General features: G+C 50.7%; 1 protein-coding gene across 2 annotated transcripts in view; it reads right to left on the reverse strand.

Annotated features, from left to right (window-relative positions):
- Nucleotides 1-710: 710 nt before the first annotated feature.
- SIL1 (SIL1 nucleotide exchange factor) overlaps nucleotides 711-24,925 on the reverse strand; it is a 219,446-nt gene continuing 195,231 nt past the window's right edge. For both annotated transcript variants that reach the window (XM_038552319.1, XM_038552318.1), the window contains exons 8-10: nucleotides 3,727-3,823; nucleotides 3,151-3,315; nucleotides 711-1,234 (exon numbers count right to left, since the gene is read on the reverse strand). In XM_038552319.1, coding sequence (XP_038408247.1) covers nucleotides 878-1,234; nucleotides 3,151-3,315; nucleotides 3,727-3,823 — 619 coding nt within the window. In that variant the 3' untranslated portion in view covers nucleotides 711-877. The remainder of the gene's footprint in view (nucleotides 1,235-3,150; nucleotides 3,316-3,726; nucleotides 3,824-24,925) is intronic.

A 24,925-nucleotide genomic window follows, 5' to 3' on the forward strand; every position in this document is an offset into this window, starting at 1 on the left:
CATGGCAACGTGCAGCAGGTGCCTAGCCTGGCTCAGCCCTGCGGGGTGAGGGCCAGGACTTGCCAGGCTCTGCTGCCCCACCTCTGAGGTGGCCTCCTCCACAGAGCACTGTGGTGACACTGGGGGGGGGGCACAGCGAGGGGCCTCCTGTCAGATGGGTTGGGTGGGTCTGGGCTCCTGCTTCAGCCTTAGGGAGACCACGGCTCTCCAGGGGTGCGGCCTATGCCAGGGCCCCTGGGGCACTGCCAGCCCCCAGTCCTCCCCATGAGTCCCAGCACTGATGGCCGCAGACACGGCACCTGGGTTGCCACCACTGCCAGTGGCCTCCAAGCCATTTCCAGGGCACAGTGTACAGGGAGCCATGGGACAATTCCCCGACCTTCCCCAGGAGCCAGGGGGAGGGGGACAATCACGGGTGCCAGGCATGCTTTCTCTCATGTCAAGGCACCCCCACCCCCATGATACCTGAGAACACATGACTTCCCAGGGTCATACACCCCTGGGTGGTAAAGAGCCCTGGGAAGCCCTGGGTGGTTTTCCAACTCCAGAGCCCAGACCTCTTCCAGGAAGCCTACCACAGGGTGCCCAGGCCTGACCACCCACCATCAGTGCCCATCTACCTGAGCACCAGCCCAACTACCCTAGAGATGTCCTAGGCAGTCCCCCAACCACAGGGCTGTGTCCAGTCTGCAGAGACACACGACACACAGTGGCCCTCATACCTCCATTTAATGGCCAAGCCAGCACGGCCCGGATGGTGGGCAACCCCAGTAGGGAAGTCCTCCCTCCTGGCCAGTGTACCCCGAGAAGCCCACCCCAACTGGTGCCCGCCAGCCTCACTGATGTCCCAGTCTGGTCCCTGCATTAGGGAGCAGCCTCATCTCAGCTCCTTCAGTAAGCTGTTGATAGAGCCCAGCAGCTCCCGGAAGTATCCCTCATCCTCGCCATCTCGGAGCTCCAGGGCGGCCAGAGCCTGGTACTCAGCCTGCAGGCTGACCAGCATCCTGCTGAGTTGGGGGTCCTGGTGGTAGCGGTCCCGGCAGGTGGCCAGGAGGGCGCCCAGCGTCTGTAGCACCTTTTCTCGGGCGTCGTGCTCAGGGAGTGCCAGGAGGTGGGCGGTGATCTCACACCAGCCTTGCTCCCGCAGGCCGGGTAGCAGGTGCACCTGGCGATACTGCTGCAGCTTCTCTGGGGACGACTCTTGGGTCAGTTCAGCCTCCTCCTCGGCAAACATCTGCCATCCGTACGTGCGGGCACCAGGGATGGGGGTTGGGGGAGAGAACACAGAGAGCAGTCAGCGCTGCCACTCACACAGCAGGGCATGGGGCTCACCAGCCGCCTGCCCTGTCTTCCTCCATACTTTCGGGGTGCAAAGGCCCAGCGTGGAGAAGACTAGCTAGATTCATGGCTTCACATGTGTTCACCCACCCATAGGTCTGTCCATCCATTTATCAGGAACAACTGTGCAATATGCCACAGAAACCAAAATGTGCTGAGAAACCCAGGCGGAGCCATGATCCTTGCCCTCAAGGAGCTCAAGGTCTAGCAGAATGAAAATTAACTGAATGATTCCTGAACAGCAGGATACATTTAGTTCAGCAGTGTACTGTGGAGGCAAGCAGTCTGGGTTCAAATTCCTGCTCCACCACTGATGGCCAAATGGCCTTGGGCAGGCACTGCATCATCTCTTTTGTGGAGATGATATGGCTGCCTCAGGACCCCCAGGAGCACACACCGGGGCAGCGAGCACACACAGCACACCGGGGTAGCTGTGAGGGGTAGCTGTGAGGGGACAGGGGACACGCCAGTGTCAGTACACCTGCCACTCCAGGGCTGGGACAGCAAAGAGACACCTCGTGCACCAGGAAGAGGTCAGTCTCTCCTGGGAGAGGCCAAGCTGACACGCACGTCCCTCTCCAGGCCTGCTAGCCCGTTGCCAGGAAGTTGACTGGGCCCAGGCCCAATTAACTGGATGTGAGCAGCACACGGCTGCCTGCTGTTTCGGGTTTCTGCAGCTTGGAGAGAGAGAAAGAGAGGAAAAAGGAGGGAAAGAGGGAAAGAGGGAGGGGGAGAGATACAAGCCAAAAGAATGCAAGGTGAGGTCAGCCCAGAGAGAGGGGGGCATGTGCACAGCAGTGAGTGGGCCTGGAGGCAGCACCGCACAGCTCTGATCCCCAGTCCAGAGCAGGGGCAGGGCAGCCTGGGCCCCAGCCCCCCACACTCAGCAGTGGTGCCCGCGGCTGCCCAGCCTTGCACCACAAACCCGCAGTCACTGTTCCAGGGAGAGTGTGGCCAGAGAGAGCCAGTGAGAAAGCCCTGCTGCTGCTCTCTGGAGCCACGGAGTCAGGACCTGGACCCGACTGGGTCTACACTCCCCAGAATCAGGACATTTTTTAGGCTCACAAAGACCGAAGTGGGTTGGGCCTACTTTGGTAGGCAAGTCTCCTCCAGGGTGGCAACAACAGGTTGTCCCAGGCAACAACAACCTGGTCCCAGGCCCCCGAGGGCACACATTCTGAGCCCTTGCCCAGAGCCAAAGCTCCCAGAGGAGGCAGGTCCAGGTTTCTAGAATCTTGAGATTCAGCATCATTGCAGCCTCTGGCTGAGTGGTGCTCTGGCTGCTTCACAGGCCCCCAGGCACAGCCACTCCACTCTACAGGCTCCCTGTCACCCCACCTGCTCCCAGTCACTTCATAGGGTCCCCGTAGCCCCACCGTCACCCCACCTGCTCCCCGTCGCCCCACCCAAGGCTTTAACCAAATGACCTGCCACTCCAGGAAGGGCAGCTCCTGGCCGTTTCTGGTCTTCGATCCCGTGGCCTCCTCTGTCTGTACACCCTGTCCTGGCCCGTCAGCACCTCCATCCTCCCCATCCTAACCAGCCACCAGTTTTTAGTTTAGCAGTCATCTTCCCTAAGACACTCCATGGGAAAGCTCCTGTGAATCTTCCCTGAAGTCTCAGAGATTCTAGGTTCAGGCCCCACAGCAGACCTGTCTGCCCAGCACAGGCTGACACATTCTCCTTTCCAGGAGCACCATTAGGAGGATGGAAGGCAGGAGGGAAGACGAGATGCGGGAGGGGCTGGGGTCAAATGGCCAGAAGCAAAATAAAGCGAGGTGACACAGAGGCATGGAAGGTCCAAGCACTCACCTTTTCAGTGACCAGGTCATAAAGCAGAGTGACCACACGCACGGCCAGCACCTCTGTGCCCTTGGCCTGTACCAGGCTCCTGAGGACCTGCAGCCCCCCCAGTTTCAGGAACTGTTGTTGGGCGTAGGGGAAGTGGCGCAGCAGGGAGCACAGTGCAAACAGGACCTGCAGAGAGTGAGGGGACATGTGGAGCTGGCCCTGCCCAGGGTCCAACAGAGGCCCAACTCCTACAGCCCAGCTCCACTCTTCTCGGCCTCACTGGCCACCCTCAAGTACAGCTACACCCTAGATCACAGGTCTGTGATAGCCAGACCTTCACCATCAGACCAGTGATGGCCCAGACAGGATGCCAGTCTCAGCGGTACCCGAGACTACCATGGTAGCTGAACTGAGACCTCCAGATGCCCTGCCTGGAAGCTGCCACACTGCCTGAGTTGAGTGGGACCTCCCCCCTCATGCCACCCACCCAGTGGATACACGACCACTCGGATCCCCAAGGGTAGAAGGGGTGAACCTGGCCTTCCAGCTTCCACAGCTATGCTAGGGGCTGGGCAGGAGTAAGAGGCACAAACATACCTTCTTCTTCGCAGTGAGAGGCTGCTCTGTAGCCAGGATGACCAGCAGTTTCTGCAGGGCTCCTCCCTCAATGGCCTCTACTTGGACCTTTGGGTTGCTAGGGAGAGAGCACAGGACAGCATGACACTGACCTTCTCAAATAGCTGGGGGCATGCTGCAACACTCAGCCCCTCGATATGGGTGGGTAGGGGGATGATAACACACCAGTCACCCCCTGGGGAAAACTAAGGTGCCCAAGGGAGGCTCCTACTTGGGACAAGCTAGAACACAGCTGGGTAAACAGACAAAGGGCTATACGTCCACTTGGGTACAAAGGTCTGTGGCCCAAACGATAGGGCCAAAGGCTCCCCCCACACTGTCCTATCACCTGGCAGCCAAAGGGGGAGTGATCCCGGAAGGGAAACTACGTCTATCATTTAAAAACCTCCTGATGCTAAAGGTGCTACTCAGTGTCCCGGTGGTGGAAAGCTTTCCCCCACTCACCCCCGGCCTCCACTGCGTCCTCTTCCTTCCATGACCCCAGGCAGTCATACCCTGAGGGGGCAATTACTAAAAGGTCTGTTCTCCTCTGAGTGGAGCTCCTCTAGGCCACAGGCTGGGACCCAGTACCCTTTCCTCTCCTGGGTGGGGCACACAGACAACATGCAGTCAATGGTGTGGGAAAAGGACAGGAGGAACAAGCGAGATCCAGAGAACCTCTTAAGGTGAGCAGATCCTAGAACAGGACCAGCCTAGATGCTTCCCCACTGTGACAGTAGCTCCCCTAGCATTCAGCACACAGTTCACGTCATGGGGCCCAGGAAAAGAGGGCAAGAATGAATCAACACCTGTGCAACCAGGGCCGCACCAGCCAACACGCAGCAACCTGTGACACTCAAAACCTGGAGCTGCCTCTGGAACTCCTTTCCCCATTGTTGTCTGGAGAGAGTGAGAAGGTCCAAACATTCAGGCAAGACTCTCCTGGATGAAACGACAGGGACCTGGCTGGTGAGACCTGCATGGGGCGGGGTACCAGGCAAGGGATATGTATAGGAACCTCTTGCTTTCCAAGATCACATTAGTGATCAACTAGGGAGCAAGTGCCAAGCACAGGGACCTGTGTGGTTAGGCCCTCGAGGAAGGAGAGAGGCGAAGGCTCCCTCCCTAGACACTTAGGAGGCCTCAGAGAAGAAGGTGGCAGGCTCCTAAAAAGCCTGAGGCCAAAAGGAAGGGGAGGGGCCAGACCAGGGGTCACCAAGTAGCTCTCACACTCACCCAGATGGCCCACAAAAGGCACTGAATCGGGGATCCCTGGGTGGCTCAGCGGTTCAGCGCCTGCCTTTGGCCCAGGGCATGATCGTGGAGACCCGGAATCGAGTCCCACATTGGGCTCCCTGCATGGAGCCTGCTTCTCCCTCTGCCTGTGTCTCTGCCTTTCTCTCTCTGTGTCTCTCATAAATAAATAAAATCTTAAAAAAAATAAAAAAACACCCACAAAAGACAACACAAAAGGCACTGAATCTCCTCTTGGCTCTGGCTGCTTCACCTCAGCAAGGCCATCAGCTCCCCAGAGTCCGAAAAAGCACCTTTCCTCCTAACCCCCACCTGTGGCAAGGGTCCCTCACGGCAGGCACCCTGCACAGGGAGGCAGGGTCTGAGACCCAAAGGAAATGGGAGGCACATAACGAGAGAGTTCACAATGCTGCCTGCAGCAGACGGCCTGCAACATAGCAGGTGCTCCGTTAAAGCTGGCCCAGTGGCCTCGTGATGGAGCCTGACCCTAGCAGCCCCCAGCTTCAAGTTCCAAACACAACTTGGCACGCTGAGGCAGCTGTCCTGCTTCATGTGGGAGGCGCCTGAGTCTGTCTGTGTCCTTCTGGCCATAAAGTATGCGCAGGGTGGGTGCCAACCCGTCCCACTGCAGCTCCCTTGGTGTGTCTGAGGAGTAGCCTGGAGACGAGCTGGGTCTCTGGGGAAGGACGGCTGACAGCTCCCCTCCAGACAGGCAGGTGGGTGCTAGTGCAGGGCCCGGGAGCTACAGCCCACCCCTGCCCCTGCTTCCCCTGCCTGAGAAAGGCAGCTGCTCCATCAAAGCGCGAGCTAATTAGGACTGTGTGTACCGCCACGTGCCTGAGGAACACTCACCCGCGACAGGCAGGGTCTCTTCTAGGAAAAGACGACCATGCTGACAAATTCACACACACATCAAAAGCTGCCCCCAAGGAAGGGAGGCTGTGGAGACCCAACCTCACAGCAGCCTCACAGGGAGCACCATCCCTCATGGGCCCTGAGTGGTGGGGACAAGGAGCCCCAGAGAAGCACCTGATGCTTTGTGCTTGTCCACAGATCTGCTGAGAACAAGACCTAGAGCTAACCTCAGAAGACAAGGGGTGTCCTAAGAGACCCACTTAGGCATGCTGGGTAGGGGGGCCCAACCGGCACCACCCAGAGCAGCAGCCCTGTCGTGAACATGAGGCAGTGCTGGGAAAGAGGGGACCCAGGCTCACCCATGTCGCACTTGTTAGGAAGAGGCAGAAGGCTCAAATCCCTAAAGGAACCACAGCACTGACAAGAAACAAAGTACCTGGGCCTAAAGGGGATGGCACAGACCCTGAAGGCAAACCCCTGGGATCCTCCCAACAGAGAATAAACTGATGGGGAGGAAAGACAAGATGCCAAAGCCTGTAAGAGACAGAGGCCCCTCGCTCTCCTTGTCCATAGAAGCCCCAGTGTGAGTCACGGAGGGCCAGATAGCAGTCCGTCCCAGGAAAGATGTCCGGGTGAGCCACGGCTTGGAGGAGCCCCACAGGCAGGACAGGTCTTCGAGGAAAATCAGCCAGCTCTCAGCCACAGAACAAGCCAGGCTCACAGGGGAGGAGACCCCACCGTCAGACTTTACTTAGAAGTTACAGAATGAATGAATGATATGTAACATTAGGCCAGACCAGGAGGCTCTGAACCTAAGGCCTGTGGTGGTTCTGAGAGACAACAGGAAGGTCTGGGCTGGAAAAGCCAGGAAGGCTGGCCTGGAGGAGAGATGCTGAGGAAGACAGCTCGTGGACAGGAGGAAGGACAGGTGCCTGAGTGGGTGCAGAGGTGAGACCGTTCAATAGACAGCTGCCCTGGAAAGCAACAGTGAAGGGAGCCAAAAGGTGCAGCTGATGAGGGGCACCAATGCAGGTCAGGTGGCCATGCTGCTGGCAGCACCAAGGAGGGCTGCTGGCCGGGGCCCAGGAAGGGTGATGCAGGCCCAGGCTCAGCCCAGCAAGCAGATCCCACCCTGCCCCTCCTCCTTCAGCACACATCAAACCCAAAGTAAAATCAAAGAGTTGGTAACAAGTCCCTTCAAGGCACACAGACACCAGAGAGGGCCTAGGAGCAGAGTCTGCCTCAGGACAGGGGCCCTAGGGATAGGAGAGGAGACAGGGGGACACGGTGAGCGAGGCATGACCCAGCACGCTTAGGTCAGGTCAGGTTTGTCTGCCCACCCTCCCTCCATCCCCCTCCCAGTATGACACCCTTGCCTCCTTTCCCTTGAGACACTGCTACTTCTTCTAAGGCTTATGGTCCTCATGGGGTGGGTCCCAACCCCCTTGGCCACAAGGAAGGGCTTGTGGATGGAGCATGGGTCCATCTTAGTTCACCACTACCATGGCCTCTATGGGCCGCCCAGGCCTGAGCAACCCAAGTCCTGAGTCGACAATGGAGTCAGGACAGAAAGTAGTCCTCGTCTCTAGAAGACAGGCTGCTATCAGCCAGGAGCACCCACAGTCACGATGAAAATGGCTGTGTCCCACTGCCTCCCCTAGGAGAGCAGCTAATCAAGGCAGGACACAGCAGAACTCTGAGAGAAAGGTGTGAGAGTGGAAAGTGAAAGCCTGGTACTTTGTTCCTTACTAAGATCACTTTTGTAGGGCAATAACTCTACTTCCTCGCCCAGAACAGAGGCCCCAAGAACCCAGGTGAGTAGAGCAAGTCTGGCAGGCCATGGGTCTGTGGCCAGGTGCAGCCTCCAGCCCGGGGCCTTTTCTCCTGACCAATTTAAATGGTCAGGTGCCCAAGTGACGGTGGGCCTCCCCAGGCTTCAGTGGTGCCACATACACCTTAGGGGTTCCATATAATTCCCTCCGAAAACAGTCTTTTAATTCTGTCCAGCCGAAAGGCTGAGGAACACAACAGAGGGAGGCTGGGGAAGGAGCGTGTGTCTCCCAATGACACTCAGGCCACCAGGCAGGGCAGGGAGTCTGAGCAGCCCGCTGCAAGGGACAGATACCAATGTGCTCCCAGAACCTCCCCCTCCCCTGGAAGCTCAGCCGTAGAGGCTCTGCATGTTCATCACTGTGTCCTCTGGGAGATGAAATGCTCCAAGCAACAGAGTGAGGTTAGGGGACCTGCAAGGGCCAGGGCCTGGGGAATGCTGGGTGGGAATGCTGTGTACGTGAGCTGATGACCTGGGACACATCCCTCCATTTCTGTTTCCTCTCCTGGAAGGCAGAGCTTCGGCTACTTGGCATTGAAGATACGACAGCTAACGAACCAAAATGCCACCAGTGTAATGTGATGGAGACATTATGATCACATGGAGTTTGCTACAAGGCACCCGGACCATACCCTTTGGAACACAGATGCCTGGGCACATGGGTGCCAGCCTCAAACCCCATCTGCAGGCTCAGGACGGAGCTGTGGCCCGTGCAGGGGTGGGGTGGAAAGGCGGTTCTTGTCGAGGGAAGGTGGGTGGCCTGACAGTTGGGGAGTTGAGCGCATCAGGGGGGCAGGGGCCTGGCATGCCTCTCAGCGACATCGTGGCGCTGCTGTGCTCAGAGTCAACAGAAGGATATTAAGGACTAGCTCGTCTCTGATGAGATAAATGAGACCAAACCTCGTTCCAGGCTAAGCCGGCTGGGCTGAATAAACACCATTAGCACTTGGGTTCCTGGGATGCTCACAATCAGCAGGTGAGTCAGCTGCCTCTGTGCAGAGGGAAAGCAACAGCTTCGACTCTGTAAATCTTGGGTGGGGCTAGGGGGACAGATTACAGAAACAGAAATGATTACATGTGCAGAAACCACGTAATCATGGTGGGGTCAGGGTAGCCGATGGAGGCAATCTGCCGAGGGTCAGAGATCATGTTAGCTAACTGAATATCTGGGGGGCAGCCCGGGGGAAGGTGGGAGAGCCGATCCCAGGGCACACGGCCACGCCTGTTCAGGGACCCCGGGAGAGTGCTGCCCAATGAAGGTTCCTGAGTGGCCTCTCCCTCTCTGGCACTCAGGACTGGCTACATAGTTTTTAGGGCCAGTGCAAAATGGAGACATGGTGGGGAAAAATGGAGATGTGGGGGTCACGTGAGAAAACTCTTAGAAACTTCAAGATGGCGAGGGCAGAGCCTGAAACCAAGCCCGGGTCGGGTTGAGGGTGGGTCCCGTGCAACTGTACAGTCGCACAGCCACATAGCAGATGGGGCTGGTGTCTGGGCTGCACGCTCGGTAATAGTACACAGAGATCCTGTCTGGGGGGAACTGGACAATGAGGACTGAAGATGGAGTTTGAATGACTGGAAAAGGATAAAAACTGGAAAAGGGCAGAGTTCTGGAAAATAAGGCTTATTATTGACTTATCACGTGGGGCTGAGTAAATACCAAGATGAAATCCCCAAACAGAGTCCATGTCATCGGGTCCTGGTCGGAACCCAGACTCTATGCTTGTCCACACGTCAGGGCATGTGCTCTCATGAGTCCTCACAACATTTCTAAGTAACATGATGATTTTTTTGTCATTGTCTTAACAACAAAGGGATAAAAGTGCCATTGTTGTGAAATACTTCCGGGGAAGATTCCATGTGGTGTGTGTGGAGAGGGGGCCTATCTCAGGGCAGGACATGGTCAGGTTGATCGTCTGCAATCCCGTCCAAGGAAGTGGTTGGTACCCGCTCCCCTTTCTCCCCAGAGAGAACGATGCCTTCTCTGCTGGCCTCACTTGTTGTACCCCAGTGCAAGGTCCTAATCATCTGTGGAACACAAGGATTTACAGGATGTGCAACCCTGAAATAGGTAGTTCGTTAGGGGTCGATATTGGCTTGCCATCCAGGAATTCATGGGGGTAAGCAATCAACTAGTCAGTCAAGAGACGGACAGTTACCAACCTGAATAAACACAGAATAGGTTCACTGAAAGAATAAATGCCACATACAACTCTTCCACGTGGACATGCAGCCCCCAGGAGAACCAGAACATACAGCTTGTAACATGAGGCTCAGGCCACAGCGAGGATGATGGGAAGCACACGGGCCACTCCAGAGATTCCATCTGGACCTGGGGGGTAGGAGTATCGCTGGGCCTATGCATAAACAGCTCCAACCAGAAGCCAGTCATGTAAGCAAACGTGGGACACACGCAGGCCACCTCAACGACAGTGTCCACAGGAGTGGCTGTAAGAGGCCTCCATTGCACATGCAGGGCATGCGCAAAGACACACATCAAATCCAACCTCCACCCCCCCACCCCGAAAGAGAAACGGCCTCAGGGTGTAGCCCTAAAGAATCTTAATAGGCCTCTGATCACTCTCACATATAATGCTGCATGACCATCACCAGGAACACTGTGTTATTTTTCCCTTAAATGATTTCAGATTGGGCACTTTAAAAATTACAGAAAATGACCCAGAAAACTAACTTACAGAAAAGTTACAAAACAGTAAAGGTACTCCCATTAAGATTCGCCAATTGTTAACATTTTACTGCACCTGCTTTTTAATTTTCTTTCTTTACATATTTAGATATATTATTTTCTCTCCTGAAACATTTGAAAGTTGCCCCTTTACCCCTGAATATAGCAAGTGTGTCTCCCTCATAAGAACCGAGTATAATTATCAAATGAGGAAATTAATATATGATCTACAGATATTCGGATTTTACCCACTCCCCAAAATATCCTTTTTCTAAGAACAATTTTGGTCTCGGATGCAATCCAGGACTTGGCACAATGACCTCAGCAGCATGCCTCAAGACCCCTCGACCCGACACTCCCCCCTTAGCCTGTGTTTGTCTTTCACGATACCGACAGTTTTGAAGAGTGCAGGCCAGTCGTAAAATATTCCTCAGTCTGATGTCTTCCCACGGTTAGACTGAGGTTCCACGCGTTGGTGTTGGCAGGAACCGCACAAGCAGTCTCTCTCAGTGCGTCTCATCAGAGGGGCCCACAAGGGGCCTATGCTCACTTTGATCACTGGTCACAGTGGCGTCTGCCAGATTTCTCCATTGTAAAGATGTCATTTGCCCCTTTGAATCTAATACATATTCTGTGGGGAGACACACCTCGAGACATGAAGACGGCCTGCTCCTCATCAAACTTCCTCCCACTAGTTCTATATGTTCAGCGATGACTCCTCCCTGTACGTGCTGGCACTCCATGCAAAAGGAGGCTCTTCTACTTTCTCACTCATTCATTTGTATCAGCATGGATTCATGGCTTCTCGATTAATCTATGGGTTATAATCTATTTCTATCATTGTTTATTTTGATGCTCAAACCATCTCTGATTTAACCACCAAAGCCTTTTCATTCTGCCCTCAGTGTCTCTTTTACTTATTTCCATCCTTCTCTCAGCACTTCCTCACTTTCTGGCCCAAGACGTTCCTGCACAAGATGCTGTACTTGTGCTGTACAGGCTGTAGAATCAGTCATTCCACCAAGAAGCACCTGGGGCAGTTTTTCAAAATTCTAATGGATTCTAACCCTTATCCTATCCTTACTGCATCAAAGCCTCAGCAGATAGGGCTAAAACCCTGATTTTTCATAAATGTCCCACCTGATCCTTACTGGGAAGTCTGGCACTAATGTGAGGACTCACATTTGGGATAACGGGACCCCATTACCAATCTTTTGACCTGGTACAGCACCTCTGACAACTGGCTGCCCAATGTTTGAAGACTAGAGCGGTAGGGGATGGCCCCTCAAACAGGCAGCTTTCCACCACCTTGAGTTTTAAACTCTTCTGCTTTTAGGAAGCTTATACCTCCTGGTCCCAAGTCTGTCCTCTTAGTGCAGAGAGGGTCCGCTGACTCTGTCCTGACAGGTTACCCCTTCTGAAGCTTAGGAGGAGCCAAATGCCTGGAGAAAGCTCCCTTCAAAATCTGGCCAGCCTATCTGCAGGGCTCCTGCCTGGCCCACCCCTCCAGAGTCCAGTGCACCCAGCTGCCTTTGCCCCAGGACCACTCTGCAATCAATGCCTCAGGTTACAGAAAAGTTTTTGGCAATAGTGCTGCAGAGCTGATTCACCCTGGGCCTGTCTAGATCCAATCTTTGAAAGTTGTTCACATGAGCCAAAGGTTCTCCAACATGGCCCTGAACCTAAGCACAAGGGGTATGGGTCGTATGACATCACACACTTGTCTTTGGGTGGCAGGATTTATTTTTTTAAGCAACAAATATGGGTTTTTATGAAATTAAAAATTCAATAACAAGACTTAAAATGTCACTTGGCTACCCAAGCCCTTCATCCTAGCACGTCACTATACTTTGGGATCCTCATTCTGTCATGTACCCAACATGGTGGCTAGCCCTTTCTGATCTATGTCATTTGCCCCCAGGTCCTCACATAAGGAACTAAATGCAGGTTCGTCAGGAGAGTCTGACATGAGATCTCTGGCACAACACCACAGTCAAGGCTCTGTTGTGGACACTGAACCATTCATAAACAAACATCTATTAGATCTGACTGTTCAAGCAGCTACAAATCCACCTGTCTTTATCATTTCTCTACCCGACCTATTAGATTATCATGAGACTCTGCTAAATGCTTTCCTGAATTGTAGAATCCCTCTATGTCTTTAACACTGGTCTAAGCTCACAAAATGGCAAATCTTTCTGAAAAGTAAGTTTAAGCTAGGAAGGAGCATGAGAGAGTTCCGCTGCTTGACCTGGGTAGTAGTTATATGTGTGTTTACTTTTTTTTTTTAAGTTTTATATATTCAAGTAATCTCTATACCCAATGTGTGGCTCAAACTCACAACCCTGGAGATCCAACCTCAACTAAAACCAAGAGTAGGACGCTTAACTGACTGTGCCACCCGGGTGCCTCAGGAAGACCACTCTCCTTAAAAGAGAAGTCAGAGGCAAAACACATACTGTAAGGGAGGATGGGGATGCACATCACCTGCTGCACTGACTCATGTGCTAAAGCAGGGGGCTTGCTGCCCTCCTAGCTATCACTCTCACTCTGAACACTACCTGCCTGGGCAGGTCCCTGTGTTCCTAGTATCCCAGGTCTCACCCCCTGCCCTACTTAGGTATTCCCAACAGTGTTGTCAGAGCCTTACACCCTTCTCTGTTTGTTCACCCTTTTTCATCTTACATAAAAAATCCTAACTGCTCCCTGTGCCCCCAGTTGGCCTCCAGGCATCTCCTCCCTTGTTCCCTGCAGTAATCACCTGTGACTGCATTGAGCACATTTCATTTCTCAGACTGAGTCATCCTTCCTTTTGAAGCTCTTGCCCCAACATCCTATCTACTTGTTCCTGGACCTTCTATAATCTGTGTTTCTCTTGACTTCTGCAAACTTGGTCACTTCCTGCTAAGGTCCCCAGCACTTTCACTGTACTTAACATAACCTCTCTGTTGCTCAGAATATAACTTCAGTGAGGTCCTCTTCCAATGATTCCCTTAATCATCTGAGAGATCAAACTGTCAGAAGAGTAAGTTAAGAATTAAAACAAATTAAGAATTTGTCAGTTTCGTTTTCTACTGGAGGAGATTTCCAGCTGCTCAGACACATGAGCCACACCAGCTTGCTTTGGCACCAGTTTTGTAATCTCGATTCAGAAGGCCTCTCCTACATGGAGGATAAATACTTGACATCTTATTCCATGTTTTGTTTGTGTGTTCTTGGGCAGGCCCAAAGCCAAGGATCTACACTTGTGTTTCAGCAGAAGCCCAAACTCTGTGAACAAACCAGTGAATAAAAGCTGATCTGGCAGCAGAGAGAAATGGGTTCAAGTCCTCCTTTCCAGTGTTTTCAAGTTGTGTGATATGAAAAGTTACTTAAAACCTCTTTACACTTTAGTTTCTGTACCTGTAAATAGGAGTTAGTAATATTTATCCCTTGGGATTGTTGTGGGGATGAAATATGATAATATATTAGGAGATTAACACAATTCCTGGCAAATACCAAGCATTCAATTAATAGCTGCTTTACCATAAAGTATTATACTACTTAATGACAATTACTATTTTTACTTTTCTGCTAAGGAGCCCCTGGGTTTTCAGGCTTCTCAAACGTAGGAGGGGCTACCTATGGTCCAGACAGAGAAGTACCACCTCCCACTGAGCGGCCCTCATGCACTCCTCCAGCTGCATGGACGAAGCCAGGGCAAAAAGAATTCATGGGGGAGAAAGGTGATTAACAAGTGAGAGGGAGAGACTGAGAGGAAGGATCAAAGAAGCTAATTAGAGCTGGCTAAAGGGAGGCCACAGGGTGGGTAACTGCAAGACTGAGAGCTAAAGAGAAATTATCTGTGGCCTATAATTATTCAACAAATGCCTCCCAGTAATTGTCTCAGGCAGTCTGAGGGAGGCAAGGTAGGAGTAACAAGGTTAAGCAGAAGAAAATTTAGGCTAAAGCATATGGGAGATTTTTCACATAGTAAAATTTATCCAGTTTATTAGAGAACACAGAGAGGAGGTTACGTGAGGTCATCCACACCAGCTGGTGGCTCATCTCCATCACCCAGGGTGGTGGGGGGCCAGCATGGGCCAGATCCACAGGATAAGGGGGCTGCAGGGAAATCACCTAGCCAGTCTTTGTTTTGAACTGCGGGCCCTACACCTTCTAGATAGGCCTTTGGTGGCTCAGGAAGGAACTTCTTTACTCACTCAGATCTTGCTCCCAAGGGCTCAGAGGCATGCACTGGGCAATCATACACTCTTCCCTCCAACTTCCTCCTCTCCTTTATGAGAGCCAAGGGAATCAGGCAGGGCCTGTTTGGCTTTTGCAACAAACTGCAGAAATGCTTATGAATGAGCCATTCCTTTTCCCCCAGTTTTACTGAAAAATAATTGACATACAGAGCCATCTCTTAACAGCAAAAGTAAAAGCAACAATTGTGGGATGGTCCATAGCTGAAAATGACAACACTGAAATGCTTTGTTTATAGGATTTGGAAGTCATATAGACGACAAATCTCTCTGCTGTACAACATACATAACAAGTCCCCAAAATATCCTTTGTTTGCTGAGGTTCTGCTCAGATATTTAAGGTTTCTGATAGTTTAAATATGGTGAACAATATGTTAAACCATTCAAATATTTTGCATCATTGGTATTTGGGAAGATCTTTGTGAACGATTAGTTACGGTTCTGAGAGGCAAGTGCAGCACCCAGGCTCCTGGTTTTCCATGGGGATGGATCAACAGGCCTTCTTGGCCAGCTCCATCTAGTGTGGTTCATCCATCCCCTGGTTTGAGTAAGAATGGGTTTCCTGCCCCTTGCCACTGCTGTCACAGAGGAGAACACTGGGTGGAGTGGGACTGATGACACCCCAGTCAGGCTGAGGACTCCAGGTCAAGGAGGACACAGAACTTGCCCTAAAATGGGAATGAACCTACAAGGCCTGCCCTCAGCTGAGGCCCTGAGGCCCAAGTCACCAGGCACTGGAGTGGGGCCTTCCCACTCTGTGAAGATCTTTAAGAACTGGAGACAAGCTCCAATTACTCTTAGCTTCTGGAGACAGAATGATGGATGGTTCCGTTTGTCTGACCAAGGCTCTTTGTCCTGACGGTTGGTCGACAAATCCTGATTGGGCCCAGAGTGCACAGAGCACTTGGCTCAGCAGCCTGGGGCCAAAGCAAAGAATGAAAATTATTCTTGCCCTTATTAGACAAAATGAACAGCCAACAAGGACATGTGGAGAGGCACATTACTAGACAAGTCACTGTGCAAGAGTCCAATGTTAGGTGTAACCTGAAAAATGGAGGGCCTGACCAGGAAGGGCACCTGGAAGGATGGCCTGAGCATGATCAAAAGTCATTAAGATAGGAGGAAAAGGCTAACAGTTCATATGTATTACCCAAATGAAATCAGATGAAAGTCTTTTTTTCTCCCCAAAGACAATGTTAAGAATCACCTTCCACAGACCCTTTAAACATTTTCTAATAAATCGGTAAAAGGCCTTCTGCTGGAACCATTCTAATGCCAACAAGAAAGTTACACTCATAAAATAGTTAATGTCAAAATGTAAATGGTTTGTTTAAGATACAGCAATTGTTGCAGAATCAAATACAGAATCTCTATGGCTTGAATAGCAAGGGAAACAAAAGCTTGACGATTTAGTGCTCATTAAAGCCTGTCTGGCTGAATTTTAGATTGCAGCTTAAAAGAAAAAACATTAAACCAGTTCAAGTGTGAACCAACATATGCACAGCAGTTTTCAGCTGCCTACAGATGGGGTAAGGACACAGCCTAGAATGGGGCTTATGCCTACCAAGGCTGAGGGTGTGTGTGCTTTCACATCTAGGGTAGGGGGCAGAGCCTGAGTTGAACAGAAACACAGCACTGGGGCCCGGAGCCTGGGCTTCCACCAGGCTTGAGTTCCACATTGTGGGAAGGGCCACCGCCCACCCCCCGCACCCCTACTAACCCACCCCACCCCACCGCCCCCATTTGGCTCTTTCCTGCAGGAAGCTCAAGGTGGTGAGGACAGGCAACTTCTAGGCAAGGCTGGCTTCTGCCCAAGAGAGGCAGGAAAGCAGAAGCTTCTGGCACTCCTTCCCATGTCCTGGCCTTGCTTGTCAGACCTTCCATGAAGTCACAGTAAGACCCCAGCCCTGCGAAATCTGAGATCAGCCTGGAGACCTTCACAGGCCTCAAGTTTGGACGTAGAAATAGTTCTTTGTGGTAGGTTTGTGGGGCGTGGAGCAAAGACTGTCTAAATTCTCTTGCCTGCTGGCCTATAAAAGTGCTTAACGTTTTACCATCTGTGATTTCTTTGAGTCCTAATGATAATTCTGTCCTCCAAGGTCTTCTGTTAGAATGCCACTGCCCCAGGGTTGGGGGAACCAGTCATGTGTAAGCAGAGTGACCACATAATTTATTGTCCAAATCGGGACACTTTACAGAGTGAGAGGAGGTACTATTAATTACTGCACTCAGACAAGAGGTATACATGGGACATATGGTCACCTTCTGTATAAGGCTTTGTATAAGTTCTACAGAAGGTACAAAGGTAAATAAAGACCTGGCATAGGCCTGGACTGGAGACACTGAGCTATGGGGCAAAGGACCCTGGAAACAGGATAAGGCCAGGCATCCCTGGGAGGGGGACAGTGGTACTATAGAAGGAAACATCAGGGCAGGGGCCAGGGAGGCAGCATCACAGTGGTAAAGACTATGGCTTCTAGAGCCAGACAGACCTAAATAACTGTCTTTGCCTCCTCATCTGTAAAATGAAGATTATTTCCTAAGATTGTTGTAAGGATTAAATGAAATACAGAATATAGCAGTTCCTCACATGTTATGTTCAATAGATTCAGTATTAATGACATTACCAGGGCCAGCCTTCTAATTGAAACCTCAGCTACTTCTGAGAATGCCCCAATCAGAAGGTGGAGGAGAAGTAGAATGAGAGAAAACCCAAAAAAGACCAGCTTGGTTTCTCCTCCCTCTAAACTAAGCCCGGAAGGCCCATTCTAGGGCTGAGCACGGCATGGCCTGTACTACAGCAGCTCTCCAAGTGCATAAGGTGAAGTGGGCTGCCAGGGGCTCGCCTTGGATCTTAGACTTCTCACACTGACCCAGCCCATCAGCTACAGCCTCATCCTCAACTCCTGAGGCAAATGCCACCCAGGGACTTGCTATATTCCAGTTCCCTCAGGGCAGACCCCAGGGAGAAGTGCCCTTCCGAAGTGATGGAGCCCTGTCCTAACAGCCAGGGACACTGTCTGGGGAGTGGTAGTAGGTTCTCCTGGGCCTCCTGTGATAACAGAAGCACAAAACTAAGGGCAGCCTCTCACAGTCAGGAGGAGAATGAATTTTGGAGCTTCGTCCTTTCATAGCTCTCAAGTATTTTTCAAATATGAGTCAAGGGGCGCCTGGGTGTCTCGGTTGGTGAAGCATTTGCCTTCGGCTCAGGTCATGATCTCAGGGTCCTGGGACTGAGCCCCACATCAGGCTCCTCGCTCAGTGGGGATCTGCTTCTCCCTCTCTCCCCCAACTTGTGCACGCCCACATGCAGTTTCTCTCTTAAAAAAATGTTCAGAGTTGTCATGACAACTCTATGAGGCAGATATTTTTACCCCTGTTTTACTAATCAATAAACTAAGTCACACAGAGGTTAAGTATTTTTTTCCCCAAGGTCACATAGTGAGTTACTACTAAGTGACAGGATCCTAAAGCTCAAGAATACGAGCTAAGAGATGCAGATTTAAACTGGGGGAACACCACACACTAGTAGCTGAAAGGCCAAGGAAAAGTCCTTAACTTAAATGAGCTTCTTAACTGAAGAAGCTATACTGCTTAACCAAAGATCTGCTGCATCAAATGACTTAGGGCAAGTGAAATCACTGTAAAAGTGTTTAAATATCACGATGCCACTGCCAACAGCTGTCATCATCTAATTTTGGAGAGCTGGGCCCAGTACGGGGAAAGGGAATCTGGTCTCCAGCAATCCTCCCCTCCTGAGGGCCCTGCGCAATTACACTAAAACGGTCCTTTTCAAAATGTGGTCCCTGGACTGTCAGTACCAGCATCACCTGGGAAGTCGTGCACCAGGAATTCTCAGGTCCCACAGCAGACATACTGAAGCTTCAGGGGAGAGGCCTGACAATCTGCATTTTAACAGATCCTGGTTAAATCCTGTTGCTTTTCACTGCATGCTTAAGTTTGAGAATTGCTAGGCTAGAGCATATCCCTTGGCAGATGACAGGCTGGGCTCTTGGTAGTTTTGGCCAGGAAAGGCCTGCTTCTGGGACCTGAGGCAGAGTCAGGCTTTTGCAAGAAGACCCAAGCCCCTGAGAGCCACTGCCAAGATGAAAAGCTCCCAATAAAACCCAGACCTACATGGCCACACTGATCAAAATACATTAAAGAAGAAAGTGAGAAATCTGACAAAAGGAAAACGCAGCTTCGGTGGGGGACAAAATACAACAATCTTCAGTGGGAGATGAGAAGCATAAAAGGGATGTTAGATGTTCAAAGAACCAAATGTCGAAATGACAAAAAAAAAATACAAGAATAAAGACAAAGTGTGGACATCAATGCCACATGGGCCTCTGTCTAATGATGGCAGTAGCAGGAAACAGCAGTCCTCCCAAGACTAAAGCCTGCTCCTCCCCACCCCCAACACGACAGCCTATATAAATAGAGTCTTGAGGAAAAAAAAAAAAAAATACCAGCAATTAGTCACTGAATTCTGTTTGTTGGAATGAAGAAAAGCTTGCGAAAAGTCACCAGAGGCTCTGGTGAGCAGAGCTGGGCTAGGCAGGCCGTGCAGACCGAGAATGGAGAGAGATCATTAAAGGAGAAGGCCTGTGGGGTGTTCCTGGCAGTCTTTGATGCCTGCCAAGTCTTAACCTGGAAGGGAAAATGGAGGGCCTGGCCACAGGGCTGTAATGAGCTCTAACCTGGGCCCACATCCAAGCTGGACGGCCTTTAATGTGGCCTTGAGCCCGAGGCAGGCATGAAGGCAGGGGTGGTGGGAAGGAGGAGCAGTGTAGCAGACCCTGCCCTAGGTAGAGGAGGCGGGACTACAGTCTCTCTCATCAAGGGCCTCTACCCAAGAAAGCCCGTGGGCCACATATGGGTCCTCCCCTGGTCCCCGGTGGGTACAGGCTTTGCAAGCAGTAACAGCAGCAGCCTCAACACTTCCACTCAAGAACCTGCTGGAAATGACCCTATGTCAGGACCAAGAGTAGTCCTGCCCTTTCCAAATGAACTCCACTCAAATGTGCTGTGCTCTCTACATGTCTATGTGGAGCACCCTTTCCCTCTCTGCCTCATCTCTGTACCCACCTTCATCAGGCTGGCCTACACATCCAAGTCTTACTCCAAGCAGTTCCTCTAAGAAACCTTTGTCTATTACCTGACCTGCCACTGGGCTTCTGCTGTACATCCCAGGGGCTCCCTTTTCCCTTCATCATATTCAACAGATTTGGTCAGTCTGTTTCCCCTGCTAAACTGTCAACTTTCTTAAGGACATGGACTGAGCTTTGCTGTCTGTTCACCCCTACCCTCACTTTCCATGGTCTATCCCCAAAGCCCACGCTCATTTAAGCAGGAGCTGCCTGAAGGGACAAGACCAGCTTGGTGCTGCTCCCCTGGTGAGACTGTCCAGCCCCATTACCTGGGTGCAGAGATGGATAAGGCATAGGTCTCCCTCTCTCTGTAAGCATCCTACCTACTCCGAGAGCTCACAGAGGGCAGATTCTAGCCAATGTTCTAAATTTTGCCTTCTCTTTCAGAGAAGACCCCCTCTAGTCTGACTCCCTCAACAACTTCCTCATGCGTCTCCACTGCCACACATCCCCTGCCTGCTTTCGAAAAGGAATACAGCAGAGGTGTTCAATGACCGCTGGGGGTAACCCTCCTGGGAGTATCTGCATTTGCCAATATGAGATAATTTGCCAATAATAAAGAGATGTATTAAAAAAAAAAAACAAGAAATTAATTCCCAGTGGTACTAATAGAATTTTAGGGAGTAACAGGAGAGAAAAAAAAAAAGATCTGGGAGCCAGGATCCTCCACATGGTTATGGAAATCAACCTCCAGTAGGTAGTGTTCACTGGTGCTACATTAATCCTAATGTGAGGCACCACATGACAGCCATGGTGAGACAGTCACAGACATATCCACAGGTGGTCACTGTCATCTCTTTTCAGCCTGACCTCTCCTGGCTGTTCTCCTTGACAACAGCCCTCTGGCAAAAGATCAGAAACTCTAACCTAGAAATTCTGCTCTCTTTTCTGGAACTCTTTTCTGCAAAGTCCAACTTTCCAAACCTAGATCAGGTCAGCAGGGTATCAGAGATGGGTCCTTGGCCACTCTCCTCTCCTGCATTATGCCAAAGAATACCAAACTTTGCTCCATCTAAAAGACACTTGCAGTCAGCTCTGCCTGGGGACCCTGATAGACTGACAGGCTGGGAATCCACTGAGGAGGTGGCACAGAGCCACAAAGAGGAGCACCAACATTGGAAGAGGGCAAGGTCAAGTTGACAAATATCATACAATGAGAAAATATAGCATGAACTGCAGTGGCATAATGTAGTATAACAGATGGATAATTAGATTTATTCTAAGAGCTGTAAAAGTAAGTAATTAAATAAAAATATGGAACAATGAATCTGTCACAGAAAGACACCTAACAGCCTCACAAGGGCCCTGCAGCTGGCACAAGCAGCCTGGGAGAAAAGCAGTGGACAAGGAACCTCTAACACTGCCCTGATGTTGCAAGCCCAATAAATTCTGCACCAACTCAAGCTGGGCACCAGAGAACAGTGATTTCAGAGAGAGATCATCAGACCTGAAGCTGTGACCAGCGTTGTGCCACACAAGGATGATCCCCTGTCTACATCTGGAAGATGGCCACCTGAGGTATACCGATAAACTCCCCACCAGTGAAATGTCTGGCAAGGCCCCTGCAAAGCAAGAAGACTGACAGACTGTATTTATCTTTGCAGAAGTAGAAGAAGGAGATAAAAAATGCAGGCATCAATGACAAGATTTACCAACACCAAGAGGCAAGCTGGGAGACTCAAGCTCAGGACTCCACTCTCCTCCCAAAGGTTGGTGGCAGAGGGTGACAGTGCATGTACTCACATAAGAAACATGGAGTGGGGGCAGCCCAGGTGGTTCAGTGATTTAGCGCCGCCTTCAGCCCAGGGCGTGATCCTGGGGACTCGGGATCGAGTCCCACGTCAAGCTCCCTGCATGGAGCCTGCTTCTCCCTCTGCCTGTGTCTCTGCCTCCCTCTCTCTGTCTCTCATGAATAAATAAATAAAATCTTAAAAAAAAAAAAAAAAAGAAAAGAAACATGGAGTGGGCACCCAGTGTGCATGGAGCACAGTGTGGGACACAGGGTTCCACCATGAAAGCAGCTTCCCTAGATATGACATTAGCTATTTGGAAGCAAATAGTCTGATCAGCTAGAAGCTGTTTTGTATTAGTTAGGACTTTGTTTTTAAGGAACTAAAACTGAATTCAGACTTCTCTAAGCCAAAAAATACAGTCTGCTGGGTTCCATCGTGAAGAAGGATGACAAAAGTAATAGTCACACTGGAATCAGAGGTTCAAACAATGTGCAAGGGTCTTCTCTCAGGCTCCATTACTAGGCTTTTCTTCCCTCCCTAGATGAGGCTGTTGGCCACTGGAGTCCCTAAACATGTTAATCCCAGCATTAAGAGTTCTCACCCTCAAGTAGTTCAGAATTTCAGGGCAGGACTTCCATTGGCTCTGCTTGTGTCACATACCTACTCCTGCACCAAGCACTGCACAGATGGAAGAAGCATGGCAGGTGGCTGGTCTAGGTCACTCAGCCTTAACCAGGAATGAATAGGTGAGAAGATAGAGGTAAGAACCCTTACTTGACCACAGGTTTCTGCTGAAGAGGTTTCCAAGAGGAAGTATTTTCTAAAGGCAGAGGATAGAAGAATGTGTTGAGAGCCTTCCAAGCTCACCACACTGTTTCATACCTCAGGCCATGACACTCAGTAGTAACTGGTTATTCAGGGCTAGCTTGGGGGTCAGGCCAGGTCTGTCCCAGTCTGACCAGGGCTCTGCTTGCAGACATTCAGTGTGATCCCGCCAACTGTCAAACAGGCCCTGCCAGCCTGGCCCTTTAACAGCAGCCCATCCTTGCAGACTCTCCTCAAGGCCTAACCCAGCGCGGGGGACACGTGAGCAGCAAAGAGTTCCACACTTAGGAAATCCACATAGTTGCAAAGTGTAAAGTCCCCCAGGTTGCCAACCCCTCAGAATCTTTGTGCACTTACTAACTCGCATCTCCTTCCCATAGCACCAGCAATAGAGAATAAAATCCCAACCTGGAAATTGCAGCTCAGCACCTTGGATAAGGACATAAAGACAGGGATGAGGCTCAGCCCAGGCCCCTCCCATTCATACCAATGGTTCACGGAGTGGTTCTTTATTCCAAGATACTCCTACCTCCTGCAGAGGGGAAGCAGGTATTTTAGTACAGAAATAGAAAACCTACCACATCCCCACTACCACCAAAGCCACCATTTGCTCAGTGCCTAGCATGAAGGGTTTGTAGTGGGGCTCTCCTCCTAATCTGGCTTGAAAGAAGAGGTCCCTGGCCTTCCTCACTAGCAGGGCTCACTCCTGCATCCTTGAACTCTCTCCTTAGGCTCCAGCCAACACCTCAATTGTCTCTCTGGCTTTTTATCAAAGCAGCTTCCCTTCTCAAGGGGAAGCTGGGAACTCAGCCCTCCATCAGGCCACACAGAGCTGAAACATATTCAGGAAGTCTCTTTGTTCCAAGACCAGCTAGGCGAAGATCATGAGGATGCTAAGGAGCCAGACCCAGCAGAGGCATGTCTAGGCTTCAGCTCTCAAGCTCTGTCCATTCTTTTGATTCCATCAATTTCACCATTGACTCGGTGTCTGCTCTCATCAGTGGTGCTGGCCAATATGTGGCTACCAAGTTCTTTTTGCCACTGAGGCCTTCTCTAGGAATGGAGGAAAATGAGGCTCAGCTCCCATGTGGAGCAGCTAAATGCTCTAGCTAGCCTGGTACTCCAGAGCCACTTTTGAAGGTCTAGTTCAGTGCAGCCATGCTGGGCCCAGATGTAAGAACCTCCAGCTAGGCTGAAAAGCAGCCTGCCCATGGATGGGCCCTCTGGCCCAGAGTGCTCTTTGAGCTGCTCTGCTCCTGCTTCACACATAGCACAATTTTTTTTTGCTGCTGCTTAGAGTCCCAGTGACAAGAAAGTTCCCACCCCCTACTTTGCCCCTGCCCTTCCTAAGCACACACTGGAACCAATCATCGGCCAAAACCTGGAGAGATAACCTAAGCAACTATAAATCCCAAATGGAGCTCAAACAACTTTTCTTAAAAAACTAAATGAAAGCATTAAAAACAAACAAACAAACAAAAAAAAACCACCCCAGAGAAACAGTTCAAAAGTCAACTAACCTTCTTCCCCCTACAAAACTCTCAAACTTGGACACACCACATACATCAAAATGGTGTATGAATCAAGAATTTTATTCTGTTCCCCAGAGGCAAAGAGGAGACTGCTGATAACTTCAGGGTAATCCTGAGTCCAGCAGATCCAGGGCAAACGGTTTCTGGGTCCTTGGGGAAGGAGAAGTGAAAGGGATAATAAGAATAGGAGGGAGGATGATGACCTCAGGGCCAAAGCCCTGATGTCCACTGGGGGTGGACAAGTGCTTGTTCAGTCCCACAAGGAAAACAAGACTCTAAGAGAGCCTGGGTCATGGCATTCATGCATAGTGCCCCAAGGTCCACCTTGCTCAAGGGTTCTGAACAAGCTGCTGGGTCCACCCCAAACTCAATCCAATTCAAAAGTATACATCATGATGGTTTATTTTTTTTCAAGATTTATTTATTTATGATAGACATAGAGAGAGAGAGAGGCAGAGACAGGAGGAGGAGGAGGAGCAGGCCGCATGCCGGGAGCCTGACGTGGGACTCGATCCCAGGACTCCAGGATCGCGCCCTGGGCCAAAGGCAGGCGCTAAACCGCTGAGCCACCCAGGGATTCCTATCATGATGGTTTAATGAGCTAATGCTGCAAAACCCAACTGCAGCTTCTCTTCTATGTCTTTTATTCTATCATTTAATTAGAAACTAACATAAGGTCATGGTAAAAAACAAACAAAACAACAACAAAAACCAAAAACCACCTCACATAGTACAGAAAGTGCAAAACACAAAGGAAAAATCCCTTTCTCATAACTTCATTCCTCTTACCCTCAGAAGTAAGAGCTGGTTTTTGCATTATACATTTAAGAATACATACGTACTACAAATCTACACATAAATCTTTATTCATTTACTTTGTGTATGAATGTATCATTACTACACCTGTTTTTATTTTTTTAATTTTTTTTTTATTTTTAAAATTTATTTATGATAGTCACAGAGAGAGAGAGAGAGGCAGAGACACAGGCAGAGGGAGAAGCAGGCTCCATGTACCGGGAGCCCGACGTGGGATTCGATCCCGGGTCTCCAGGATCGCGCCCTGGGCCAAAG

The sequence above is a fragment of the Canis lupus genome, chromosome 11 (genome assembly GCF_011100685.1).
Source record: "Canis lupus familiaris isolate Mischka breed German Shepherd chromosome 11, alternate assembly UU_Cfam_GSD_1.0, whole genome shotgun sequence".
Taxonomy (NCBI): Eukaryota; Metazoa; Chordata; class Mammalia; order Carnivora; family Canidae; genus Canis; species Canis lupus.